This window comes from Penicillium maclennaniae (genome assembly GCF_028827695.1).
Source record: "Penicillium maclennaniae strain IBT 15551 chromosome Unknown utg000008l:1.0-3552695.0:1.0-3555053.0, whole genome shotgun sequence".
NCBI lineage: Eukaryota > Fungi > Ascomycota > Eurotiomycetes > Eurotiales > Aspergillaceae > Penicillium > Penicillium maclennaniae.
Window position 1 is genome coordinate 2,141,543 of NW_026623220.1, and position 12,681 is coordinate 2,154,223.

The window sequence follows — 12,681 nt, forward strand, 5'->3', positions numbered from 1 at the left end:
GGCTAATTCGCCTTCGCACGGTCCACAGCACGTGCCACTAGCGCGCAGATTGCTACCGGAATAGGAAAACAAGCCATCCCTAGCTCAAAAACAAGATCCATGAAGCTTCCGACCGTTCTCACCCCAAATCACCCAGAACACGATATTCAAAATTAAAGCCAAGATGCCCTTCAAACTATCCGACATTCCAATCCTGACCGATAAAATTATCCTGGTAACAGGCGGCAACGAAGGTCTAGGCAAAGAATCCGTCTTCCAACTCGCCACCCGCTCCCCAGCAAAGATCTACCTAGCCGCCCGCAACCCATCCAAGGCCGAAGCAGCTCTCTCCGAGATCAAGGAGCGTGCCGGTGAGAACTGTGCCCTTATCCAGATTCTGAATCTTGATTTATCCTCATTCGACTCCGTCAAGAAAGCTGCTGCGGAGGTCATTGCGAATGAATCCCGTCTTGATCTGCTCATCGCCAATGCAGGCGTAATGGGCGCTAATGGTATCACGACGGAGGGCTATGAGATTCAGTTCGGCGTGAATCATATGGGTCATGCGCTATTGATTCGTTCCTTACTTCCGCTTATGCAGGAGACTGCGAAGAGGGAGGGTATCGCTGTTGGCGAGACGCGATGTGTCATCTTGTCTTCGGGCGCAGAGGCGTTCGCGCCAGCATCCATCTATCCGTTTGAGGGATTGAAGGGTGATTTGGCGTCGTCGGGCATGTGGGCGAAGTACGGGATCAGCAAAATGGCTAATTTGCATTATGCTTCTGAGCTTGCGAAGCGGTATCCTGAGTCTGAGACGGGGATTCGCTTCGTGTCGGTTCATCCTGGTGGTGTTGTTACTAATCTTGGGGATACTTTGAGAAATTGGCCGAGGACGGAGTGGTTTATTAAAAAGGTTGCGGCGACGCTTTTGATGCTCAAGCCTGTGGAGGAAGGGGTGAGGAACCAGCTGTGGGCTGCTACTTGTCCTGATGGATCTGAGGTGAAGGGTCCGGAGTCGGGTGTGTTTTATCATCCGGTGGGTGTTGCAGGAAAGGGGACTAAGATGGCGTATGATAAGGGAAAGGCGACTGAGTTGTGGGAGTGGACTGAGAAGGAGTTACAGCCATACCTCGAGGGGTAGATTGTATTAAATTGCTGAATGGTGTTATTTGTCTTTCTATAGCTAGGTTGATTTACAGTTATTCGGTGAAGCTGGTCTGGAAGATTTTCAATTGATCGTACGATCGTCCCATAATACGATTATATCTTTAAGTGGCGGATGATTAAAAACAAGTTGATGCCAGCATCCACGACATTGAAAGAGTGCATTGGTTGGTCTAGTATCAGCCGCATCTATAGTGGATAAAGGGGCTGAAAAAGCCTCTAAATATGCTTCCCTTCTTCCTGCTCACTGCTCACCAACCTACTCGACCGCTCAATTTGAAATAACCCGGCTGAAGGGTGCGGAATACTTCATCGGGGTCATATCTGTCAGCTATCATACGGAGACGGTAGACGTTGGCCGAGCCATAGCTATGTATGACATCCTGGAATTGGCTGGCGTAGTTCATGTAAAGAAACGGTTCATCGAGGCCCATCTCACGGGCTCGTGCATTGACCCTGTTCACCAAGTTCATATTGGCTTGCAAGATTTTAAGATCGTCTTCTTCATTTTGCCATCGAAAAGTCGGGTTCAGTAGCATGAGTGGATGCTTCAGGGTGGAGATGCCCAGAGTGTTACCCCCATTCTTGCCCATGTGGCGAAGAATATCCGTGGTTATGACCTGCATGATGCATCTCGCTTCCAAACCATCAAGATCACCCAGTTGGCTGGTCTCATCGTTGAGCACTTTCTGAACAAAGCCGGCTAATACCCGATCAAGCTTATAGGTAGCAGTCCAATAGGTCTGACGGAGACCATCAGGCTGTCCAAGAGCATTGATCAAGCTAATATTTGACTGTCGATTTATAGAGGTAGTATCGGCATATGGTCGAGCTTCGTCCAATGACTGAAAAATGGACGGATTTGGCTCAGGCTCTGTATTGTATAGGTCGACTGTGGCATGGTGTTTGGCATGCGTATAATACAGAGTGGTGATTTGGTAGGCCGATGGGTTTTCTGACGCCCGCAATCCGAATTCAACGTAGGAATCAAGGATAGTATCGACCTGATCGATGGTATAATTCCGGATACCTTCCCACATCATCTCATGCGGGATACTGTAAATGTCAAATCGGGTGACAATGGCGAAGTTCGCTCCCCCGCCACGTAGGGCCCAGTACAGGTTCGGGTGGGACGTGACATTTACATTCACTATTGAGCCATCAGCCAGAACAGCCTTAGGTTGTTTTATTAGGTCAACTCATCGGTATCCAGTGAATGAGGCGCAAATCGAGCCTGGTAATTGGCGACATTATCACAGACGAATCCATGGCTGCCTGAAAAAAAGATAGGCCGCCTGTTCACCAGCAAATTAGTTCCTATAAGCAAACACAAGGTCAGAAGAACTTGCCCCCAAGGGTTAGGCCGCCTACGCCGACCGATCCCGATCGGCCTCCAGGAATGGTAACATTGCTTTTCTCCAAATCGCGGTAAACATCATACCACCTGTTTCCTGGGCCAACGTGAGCGATGGATCCATCATTTACCAAGGTGACCGAATTCAGTCTCTCCAGACTGCTTGTCAGGCCTTGATTAATGTTGGATGCGCCTTCAAACGTCGCATGTCCACCAGCTCTCACCGCAAATGCATATTTCGTAGCACCTACTAGACGAATTGCCCGGGTAGACTTCGAGACCGGTGAATTCAATATCAGCGGCATGAAGGATCACATGTTCTACCATTCGGGGATGCTAAGAGGTAATCACTCTTTGCTAAATGGTAATCGTGCCGTGCTATGCTAATTATGATATGTTCGGTGAAGTGAGCCGTCCGATGACCACAGCGGAGCTGTCTTTCCATGGTGCGCATCTTCTTCAGGATTGGATCATGAACAACACAAGTCTGTCGCTGCCAGCCATTGTGCACAGTGAAGGCACCAACGACACTTTATGCCCTATTGATCAAAGTGCGTCAGGCTAACCTATTTGCTTACAGGTCTCCATGGTGTGGGAGTTCCTAATGCAACGATCTTTACATCGCCCATTGGATTCGGTGCTACGTGGAACCTGGAGGTACCAAGCTCTCTAGTTCAACGATCACCTTGTGAGGAATACTCTTCTAACATGATAAAAGCCCGTCGGAGAAGCCGCGCGAGTCATTGGACAGGAGGCGCGGGCTTTGGGAATTACCCAGGTGTTCGCCCCGTCTGCAGATTTGGCTCGAGATCCCAGACACGGCAGGGTTAGTGTGACCTTGCTCGATTTGAAGCCTTCAGGGTAGGGTAAAAGCTCATTAACCCTTATTTTAGGTTGAGGAATCTATGTCGGAAGACCCCTACCTCGCCGGTGAAATGCTTGCTAGTTTTGTGCAAGGTCTCTGGAAATCCAAAGTTGCCTCCACAGTCAAACACCTGGTGGCTTTTGGCAACTCCGAACAGGGAATCAACATGGGCCCTGTTCATGGAGGCGAGCGAGAATTGCGCACCACCTACCTTCCTCCATTCAAGAAAGCTATTGATGCGGGTGCCTTCACTGTGATGAGCTCATTTAATTAGTATGTACCAACTTCCTCATGGTGAGACTAGCCTCCTCTTAGGCACCAAAACTTCACTGCAGACATGATGGCATTCCCTCTGTGATGAACAAACACCTCTTGACAGATATCCTCCGCGGTGAGTGGGACTTTCAGTATTGGACTACAACGGATTATGGAGGTCCCAATCGGCTGTGCACTACATTCCGAATGTGTCAAGATGATCCAATTGATGCCTCGGCTATCACTATGAAAATGCTACCAGCTGGAGGCGACACTGAAGGGGGGGAGGATCGTTGTATGTATCAAGTTTTCTTCTCCCCCCTCCCCCTCTCTCTACACGAAAGCGATGCTGATTGATTCTTTGTGAAACGGTAGCAACTTTGACACAATCCCTGATCTAGTTAGTGACGGGACACTGGATGTTTCTCTTGTTGATGACGCAACACGGCGAGTTCTGCGGGCAAAGTTTGATATGGGTCTTTTTGAGGATCCTTTCCCAGCGTCCGCGCCGGAGGACTGGCACAAGTTGATTCACACAGCCGAGTCATTGCAGACAGCGGCACAGTTGGACCGAGAGTCTATCGTTCTGTTGGAAAACAAGGACAGCATCCTGCCTATCCAAGATAACATTCGAAGCATCGCCGTTATCGGTCCGTTCTCAGACACGGTCAATGTAAGTGAAAGTTTCAAGTCCCCTGCCGAAGCTAACGTGATTGTGTATCCCCTACTGACCATTGGCAAAACCTCAGTACGGCGGTTATACAATCTCCCCACCTTGTGGGATTACCCCTCTGGACGGCATCCGTAAAACAGCATCTTCAAACGTCAGAGTTGGACACGCGAAAGGCTGTGACGCCTGGAGTAACGATGAATCGAACATTCCCGAAGCGGTAGACCTGGCGAAATCATCAGATGTCGCCGTCGTGATTGTGGGAACCTGGGCGAGAAACCTTTTGGACCAAGAGAAAGGACTGAATGCTACGTTTGTCGCCTTGATACCTACATACTGAGTAGTCCCACTAATTTCTTTTTATTAGCACCGGCGAGGCCTATGACACAAACGATCTTCGACTAGTCGGAGCTCAAAGAGCTCTGGTGCGCGCGATCACTGAGACCAATGTGCCGACCATTGTTGTATTCTCTTCGGGGAAGCCTATTGCTGAGCCATGGATTTCGAACTCCTCTGCTGCCCTGCTTCAGCAGTTCTATAGCTCAGAGAAAGGGGGAGAGGCACTGGCTGACGTCCTCTTTGGCCGCTATAATCCGAGTGGGCGGCTACCCTTGACGTTCCCACGCGACACGGGAAGCTTTCCAGTAACATACGACTACCTTGACTCAGGTCGCGAGGCCCAAGACGCGGGCTATATCAATCCTGATGGTAGCATTCACTTTGGGCGTAGCTATGTGACTGGGACTCCAATGCCATGGTACGAGTTCGGATACGGCCAAAGTTACTCCAACTTTGAATATTCGAATGTTCAGATCGATAAAAAGCGTGTGAGTGCAACAGATGACATAAAAATCACTGTCCAGGTCAAGAACACGAGCTCGCGTGATGGTCAAGAAGTGGTGCAGCTCTATGTTGTGGATCCCATCAGCTCTGTGGTCACCCCAAACAAGCAGCTCAAGGCCTTCAAGAAGGTCCATGTGAAAGGAGGAGAGACTCTCACTGTGGAATTAGAGGTCAGTGTGGGGACCTTGGGGCTCTGGGATGTGGACAAGAGGTATACCGTTGAACCAAGAGAGTTCATGGCCCATGTCGGGAGAAGTGCCGGAGATATTCGAGGTAACGCATCGTTCTATGTGTTGTAAAAGACTGGCTGTTGGTATCAGATTGTTTGCCTAGGCTGGATCTCATAAGAGGAGGAACACAACACTTACTCTGTCCCAAGATACGATAGGGAAGGGTTCAATGATATATTTTACACGCGATTCATGTTGATCATTTTCCTAAGTAGATTCAAATTTTCTCGATAAAGAAGACGTAGCGCTGACTCCAAGTGCTTACTGGCTAATTGTTCTCCTGTGTCATTGAATAGATTATGAAAAGAAATGTATAAGAAGATTGAAGGCAGACGATATTTGGTTTGAATCCTCCAAATACGTGAGTCATCTGTATTCATAGACAGAAAGCCCCAAATGACGCACAAATGGGTAAAGAAGTAGATAGTCGTAGATGATAGATTAACCGGAATAGATGGATGAAGTAAAGAAAGAATTCTTTGTTGAGGTGGCGTCATCCTATTTGCTTTTGCAGACGCGATATTTCTGTTGACTGCGCAGCAAAAAGAGCTCAGATGAGGTCCAGTGAGTTATTTGGAATGCTGAATTGAAGATCAGGTACTGTACCGGAAGTAGATCAAATCATTGCCTCATCATGCTTAAGTACCTTGTTGTTTAGATGTAGTTTCACTCATAACGTCATATGGCAGAAAGCAGGCGGCTATCATCGGCAGAAAAGCCCCGCCTCCCAAACCGACTCCACACCGCCTGTGTCCAGTCTAAAGTGAAGCAGAATGATTGACTCTGAGATCGGTTGTAATTGTCGTTTTTGGAAGGCTGGATCACTCCTTTATTTCACTTGAACAACGACCAGCTTTGCGCTCACCTTTGCGCCCCCATTTGGTCCGCTTTAGTCTCCGCACGGACCACCTTTGCTCGCCTTTATTGAAGCTACCCCTCGGAGCGCAGTCGCGTCAACTTGCAGCTAAGCTGTCTCATCGATCTGAAGTTTTGACGCTTCGGATTGTTGTGTGAGTCTCGGTTTGCCCTACGAACATAGCTCCAGCCATAGCGATGGACGAGTTTGCGCAGACCCGCGGCGCGGACGACTTGTTCGACGATGAAATCATTCCAGTTTCAGCAGAAGAACAGCATGTTCAAAATGAAGTTGTAGCTCCTGAACCAGAACTGAAATCTGCTCCCAAAGAGGAAACTCCAGTGATTGAGAAGCAACCTTCTCCGCGTGGGGACACACCGCAACGGGGCCGAGGCGGAGAGCGAGGCCGTGCTCGTGGTTCTGGTCGGGGACGCGGCCAGGGAAAGCCGCGCGGTGGGTTGCAGGACTCTAGGTTCGCTGACCCTAAGCTCGCTCCGACCCCTCGGCGAAAGGGCCCTACGAAGACGGCAGAGCCCGCGGCGACTACAGAGGCGAAAGCTTCATTACCGGAGAAGCCTCAAGAGGCAGCCAAAGAAGAGATTGGGGAGGAAGAAGAGAACAATACCACCGAGGCACCGCGGGTACCGGCTGTTCGCGGAGACCGAAGTGCAACCGGGGGTGTGAGAAAGGTAAAACCGCTTCAACCAATACTCATAACAATTGATCAATATTGCTTACACTGGCCCAGCCTAAACTTACCGAAGAACAACTTAGCAAAAAGATTGCCGCTGCCAAAGAGCTCGCTACGAAAAAGGCCGCAGCCCATGCTCGAGCCGAGGCCGATCATGCTGCTTTCCAAGAGCGAGAGCAGGTGGCAGCCAAAAAGCGACGTGAGGAACAAGCAAATCGCCGTTTAATGGACAATGAGCGTGAGCAGAACCGTCAGCGGAAATTGAAGGCTCAAACCGGTCGCGAATGGGACTCCGAAAAACGTGAAGAGGACTATAACCCCCGCGGTGGTGGTAGCCAATTTCGACGAGGCATGCACGGTGGAGTATCTGCTGAATATACCCGGAACAACTTCAATCAAGGCGCAGCCGATGATGATGCTGGGGCTAACGGGACACCTGGTCGAGGACGCGGCCGTGGTGGTCGTGGCCGCGGCCCCTCGCGCGGGCCACGGGGTGAACGTGCATCCTCTAAGGAACCATCCAACAAGGCAGACAAAAAAGCGGCTCTTGGAGTCAACAATGAGGCTGATTTCCCCTCGCTTCCTGCTGGAAAGAAGCCCGAAGACGCGTCAGAGTCTTTATCTACCAAGAAACCGGTGGCACCGGCCATCAAAGCGCCCCCGTCCATGGAAAACCTTGATTCTACCTTCTCCCCACTCACTGGCACCTGGGCCGACTCTTTGGACGAATAGCCTCAGTGAAGGTTTCTACCCTACTTATGCTTGACAATTTTTGACGAATTCTTTTTTTTTTTTTGCAATGCCCACGACATGAAAAGATCTAACTCGCCTTTTTGCAATCTGATATCCCTCATACTTCGCATGTATGGCACGAAATCTACTCTGTTCATCACTTGCCTTTCCTCGGGGCAATGAACTTGTCCAATTTCCTGGGGGAATGAACCTGATGTGGAGACATCACGTCGGAATCCCCACTGGCTGTGAATATGACCTCACCAATTTCAAATCTCCGGCATTGCGCAACCAGTGTATTTGCCTTCCGTTCGAAGATATAGGCAGCATCGATTTGTTCCATCTGTGGCCCCGGGAGCCAGCTGGGCAATAAGTTTTCAATTCGAGTCCTAGGTGCGGCTCTCTTAGCATCACTGGTAATCGAATGATATATCCCATGAGATTGATATCCTTTGCATGTTTCCCATATAGCTTGTTGCAGCTCAGAACAATAAACTGCCGTAGTCTTTCACAATGTTGATTGGGTGCTTAGATTCTTTTGATGCGGCACGCAGCATTTCCGCAACAAATAGATCTTTCAGGTGGTTTGGGTGCTTGTGGCTGATACGTGCGGTTATAATTAACAGTAACGGAAGGCGGTGAAGGCTCGGAATTAACGGTGGACCTCTTCCAGGCCTCTCCTAGTTCCTCTTCGAGACCTTCTTCGTGCAGTGGATCTCGGATTTGGCACGATCGCGGCCACAACGCGCGTACAAAAGGAGAGAAGGCCTCTGAACAGGATGGAAGAGGATTTCCAACGTCAGCCACCACTGCCACCAATGTAGCTTGCGTTGGAGGCACGTCAACGGATCGAAACCAGCCGCAATCAATTCCTATGACGATTCGGCAGTGGCGTGATATTGAACGGGCTGTCCTCGGATGGCCGACTCATCTGTTACAAGGAGGTTGCAGCATTGAAATGCCAAGCTCGCTTCACTGCGCAGTTAAGATTGCGTCTCCCGCATTGATGTTTAATCATGTATGAAGGGGCCGCTGTCGGAGAAGTTTCAGAACAATATGTAAAATGATCCTCACCTTCCACTGCTTCACTCGGATTCGTGGAGTAGAGATCAGGGAACTAGCTCACCTTGCATCCATACCAAGTTCCAAGGTTGCCATCAAAGCCACCGTCGGTGAATGACCGTTCAATTCTGGTCCAGCTCTGTCTACGAGCAGGGGAGGACATCCACATGTAGGTCCCAGGGGCTTCGATCCACTCGACGATGCTTAAACCCAGCAGATGACGCGGTCTCCCCGGGGTTTGGCACTTGTCTCAGCATCTGGACGCAGATCTTGCGCCCAGGCGGACCAGAATTTAGCCGTCGTGTGCCATCTGCACCGCCATTGAAGCTCAGTCTGATTTCGTCAGGAAACAGATGGCCCGCTCTTAGCATCCCTAGTACGCCCATTATTGGTCCGATTTACATCATCATGGGTCTAGTGTCTGCCAACTCGAGCCTTCTTGACTACGCAACTTCATGACCTCGATGGATATGGTGTGGCAAGGACCAGGAAAGCGGCATCGCCTATCCTGCCAAACGTCTGGCCAAGATCTTTATGTCAAACATATGGTTCATTTTGGTGGGCCGTGTCAAGAGAAGGGCTGACGACGCACCTGGTGTCCCAACCACTCTCACCGGTCATGGGAGCCCCATGGAAACGTTAGTCTCATGGTTTGGTCTCATCCTTTTAGGGAGATCAGCGTTTGATCTAAAAATGCCTTCACCAAACAGGAAATACAGCCGGCCTCTTCGATTTTCCGATTAGATTAATCTAAGGTTTCGTGGCCATTATTTCTTATTTATAAATAAGCTATGTCCCAGTCATTGGCATACACATCTGCTTCTGTACAGTCTTTCGTTTCTGCCTCTCTTGCACGTCTCATCATGCGTCTCCAAACCGGCGCATCGATTTCGCTCTTGGCGGCGGCAGCCAATGCCAAATCACTCGCCGATTTGTGCACCGTCTCGCACGTCAAGTCTACTCTGCCCTCGGACGGCACTCTGTCCGGCATCAACGTGATCCCCTCAGCCTCCACCGCCAACATTTTGTACAATGCTAGCACCGGCATGGGTAGCTCCAGCAGCTCGACCTACAATTACTGCAACGTGACTCTCACCTACCGTCACCCCGGCAAGACCGCCAATGTCATCATCAACCTTGGTTTGCCGTCTCCTTCCGACTTCAAAAAGCGGTTTTACGTTGCAGGTGGTGGTGGCTACTCTTTGAACGCCGATTCTACCGGTGGTCTCGAGTACGGTGCTGTTAGTGCTGCTACCTCTGCCGGTTATGATGCTCTGAGTGGCACTACCCTTGACGAGGTTAATCTAGCCGGGAACGGCTCGATTAATTGGGATAATGTCTACATGTTCAGCTACCAGGCTCTAGGTGAAATGACCCAGCTTGGAAAGTATGTCACCAAGAACTTCTACGGCATGAACGACAGCAAAAAGCTCTACACCTACTATGAGGGATGCTCCGATGGTGGACGTGAGGGTATGAGCCAGATCCAGCGCTATGGTGAGGAGTATGACGGTGCTATCACCGGCGCCCCGGCCTTCCGTTACGGCCAGCAGCAGGTCAACCACCTCTTCCCCAACCTTGTTGAGCATACTATGCACTATTACCCTCCTCCTTGTGAGCTTGCCCAGATTGTGAATGCTACCATCAAAGCTTGCGACCCTCTGGATGGCCGTACGGACGGTGTCATCTCCCGTACCGATCTCTGCAAGCTCAACTTCAATATGTCCTCAATCATCGGCGAGGAGTACTACTGCGCCGCTGAAACCGCCACTTCTCTTGGATTCGGCTTCAGCAAGCGGGCCGAGGCAGCACAACTTCCTACCAGCCCGCTCAGAGCGGCAAAGTCTCGAAGGAGGGTGTCGCCGTTGCTCAGGCCATCATCGACGGTCTCCACAACCTCAAGGGCGAACAGGCCTACCTTTCGTGGCAGATCGGTTCCGAGTTCTCAGATGCTGCGACGCAGTGGAACAACAACACCAAAGCGTGGGAGCTCGATATTACCTCCCTTGGCGGTGAGTTCGTCACCAAGTTTGTCGAGCTTGTCGACCTCGACAACCTTTCCACTCTAGATGGCGTTACCTATGACACTATGGTCGGATGGATGAACACTGCTATGATCCGCTACATGGATAGTCTACAGACCACTCTGCCCGATCTGACTGCCTTCCAGCAGGCAGGTGGCAAGCTCATTCACTACCACGGCGAGTCCGACCCCAGTGTTCCTACTGGGTCCTCCATTCACTACTGGCAGTCCGTCAAGTCCATCATGTACCCCGGCGAGTCCTTGAGCAAGGCTGCTTCCAAGATGTCTGACTGGTACCAGCTTTATCTGATCCCTGGTGCCGCCCACTGCGGTACCAATACCCTTCAGCCCGGCCCTTACCCCGAGGACAACATGGCGACTATGATTGACTGGGTCGAGAACGGTATCAAGCCCCAGCGTCTGAACGCTACGGTTTCTTCTGGCACTTACGAGGGTGAGGTTCAAAAGCTTTGCCAGTGGCCCAAACGCCCTCTCTGGAAGAGCAAGACTCACTTTGATTGCGTCTATGACCAGAAGTCTTACGAGAGTTGGACTTATGAATTCCCCGCCTTCAAGATCCCTGTCTACTAAGCGAGTCTTAGTTGCCGTGGTGTGGGCTTTTTGAATTCAGCAGGCCGCTTGCTAGTTGAGGTTGGTTCATAGCCCCAGGAGTATTTCCGTTCGACATGTGCAAATGCAGTGCAGTTCAAAGTCACATATATATGACCACTTAAACTCTTCGCTTCAACATTTACTTATTTTTCTATGCTATTTCTCAAATGTCAAGTCGGTGTCTGTACAATGAGCACAACCTCACATGTTCAGAGATGTTTTTTCAATTTTTCAATAGTTCAATTTTTTTTCTACTCTAACTTCGTGATAATTTTTCGATTTCTGATTCGCTCTTCGTGCAGCAGATATAGTCTCAAATTTTGAAGATGATTTCGAAAGACAGAAATGTGTTCCTCTTCGCAAAGGACATGACTCGTAAACTGAACTCCACCTAGTCTTTCAACCCAGGGTCATAGTGAACGCAGCACTAGACGAGCAACTAAGGGTATCCACATCATCCGACTTCTGATACGACTCCGCGCAATCAGTATCCCCAGCAGCACAAGTGGCATTCGAACAACTGGAGTCATCAGTAGTAACGCCAAATCCAGCAGTAATGAAAGTCGAGTCGGAGTCCAAGTTGATGGAAGAAAGGTCCCACCACAGAGTCTCGTCACCCTTGGTGTACTCGAATTGGAGGACGCTCTCCTCGCTAGTGCTGGTGGACATCTTAATGGAGATACCGCCTCCGTCGGAGTTGGTGCGCCAGGTCTCGGCGTAGGAGTCACCTGAGGCGACGGTCTTCATTTCGCTGGCTGTGTTGGAGGTAGACCAGATGTAGACCGTTTCGCTCAAGTTGTTGACGATTTCAATGCCCTTGCCGCTGGCTGTGGAGGTTGCAGTGGCGGGAGCAGAGGTGGAAGGGGCGGAAGAGGTAGAAGTAGAAGTAGCCGTGGTGGCGATTGGAGAGAGAGTCACGACCTTTGTGACAGTGGGTTGGAGGCCCTGGGGCAGGGCTGAGATGGTTGAGGCTATGGTTGCCAAGAAGCCGAGGGTCTTAAAGAAATGCATTGTTGGGATGTTCTGTGGAGAATGATCGACAAGATAGCAAGATAGATTGATTGAGATCAATGATATGTATGATATCAAGGATTGAAAAGATTGAGGGTCTTTCTGCTCGACAGAGAAGACAAGAGGATTGGAAGGACTGGAATCGGAGGCACAGCCTCGACGGAGAAAGAGTGAGAAGATGGGTTGAAAGGACCGTGGTTTGTCGGATAGACAAGTATTGATAGCGAGAAGAAAAGGTACGAGGGCAGACATGGCCTGCTCTTTATGAGTCCTAGTGGAGCATGTCCCCATCTTGCATCGACCATTCTGAAACACGCGACAGGTGCTTAAAAAA

General features: G+C 50.2%; 6 protein-coding genes across 6 annotated transcripts; 4 read left to right on the forward strand and 2 right to left on the reverse strand.

Annotated features, from left to right (window-relative positions):
* Positions 1-163: 163 nt before the first annotated feature.
* Positions 164-1,120, forward strand: N7477_009790 (NAD(P)-binding protein; the record flags this gene model as incomplete). Its single annotated transcript, XM_056971451.1, has 1 exon — positions 164-1,120. The coding sequence occupies one exon, from the start codon at positions 164-166 to the stop codon at positions 1,118-1,120; it is 957 nt and encodes a 318-aa protein (XP_056818430.1).
* Positions 1,121-1,394: 274 nt separating this feature from the next.
* N7477_009791 (FAD-binding oxidoreductase) lies at positions 1,395-2,802 on the reverse strand (the record flags this gene model as incomplete). The annotated part of the gene is made up of 3 exons (XM_056971452.1): positions 1,395-2,341; positions 2,405-2,438; positions 2,515-2,802. The coding sequence occupies 3 exons, from the start codon at positions 2,800-2,802 to the stop codon at positions 1,395-1,397; spliced, it is 1,269 nt and encodes a 422-aa protein (XP_056818431.1).
* Positions 2,678-5,429, forward strand: N7477_009792 (uncharacterized protein; the record flags this gene model as incomplete). Its single annotated transcript, XM_056971453.1, has 9 exons — positions 2,678-2,840; positions 2,905-2,982; positions 3,078-3,154; positions 3,216-3,323; positions 3,391-3,604; positions 3,742-3,912; positions 4,019-4,290; positions 4,367-4,599; positions 4,655-5,429. The coding sequence occupies 9 exons, from the start codon at positions 2,678-2,680 to the stop codon at positions 5,427-5,429; spliced, it is 2,091 nt and encodes a 696-aa protein (XP_056818432.1).
* Positions 5,430-6,413: 984 nt separating this feature from the next.
* On the forward strand, positions 6,414-7,639 carry N7477_009793 (uncharacterized protein; the record flags this gene model as incomplete). The annotated part of the gene is made up of 2 exons (XM_056971454.1): positions 6,414-6,905; positions 6,965-7,639. 2 exons carry the CDS (start codon positions 6,414-6,416, stop codon positions 7,637-7,639), a joined length of 1,167 nt encoding a protein of 388 aa, XP_056818433.1.
* A 1,925-nt stretch (positions 7,640-9,564) lies between these two features.
* Positions 9,565-11,315, forward strand: N7477_009794 (putative tannase; the record flags this gene model as incomplete). The annotated part of the gene is made up of 2 exons (XM_056971455.1): positions 9,565-10,445; positions 10,511-11,315. The coding sequence occupies 2 exons, from the start codon at positions 9,565-9,567 to the stop codon at positions 11,313-11,315; spliced, it is 1,686 nt and encodes a 561-aa protein (XP_056818434.1).
* A 420-nt stretch (positions 11,316-11,735) lies between these two features.
* N7477_009795 (Secreted thaumatin-like protein calA) lies at positions 11,736-12,347 on the reverse strand (the record flags this gene model as incomplete). The annotated part of the gene is made up of 1 exon (XM_056971456.1): positions 11,736-12,347. The coding sequence occupies one exon, from the start codon at positions 12,345-12,347 to the stop codon at positions 11,736-11,738; it is 612 nt and encodes a 203-aa protein (XP_056818435.1).
* Between the last annotated feature and the right edge of the window lie 334 nt (positions 12,348-12,681).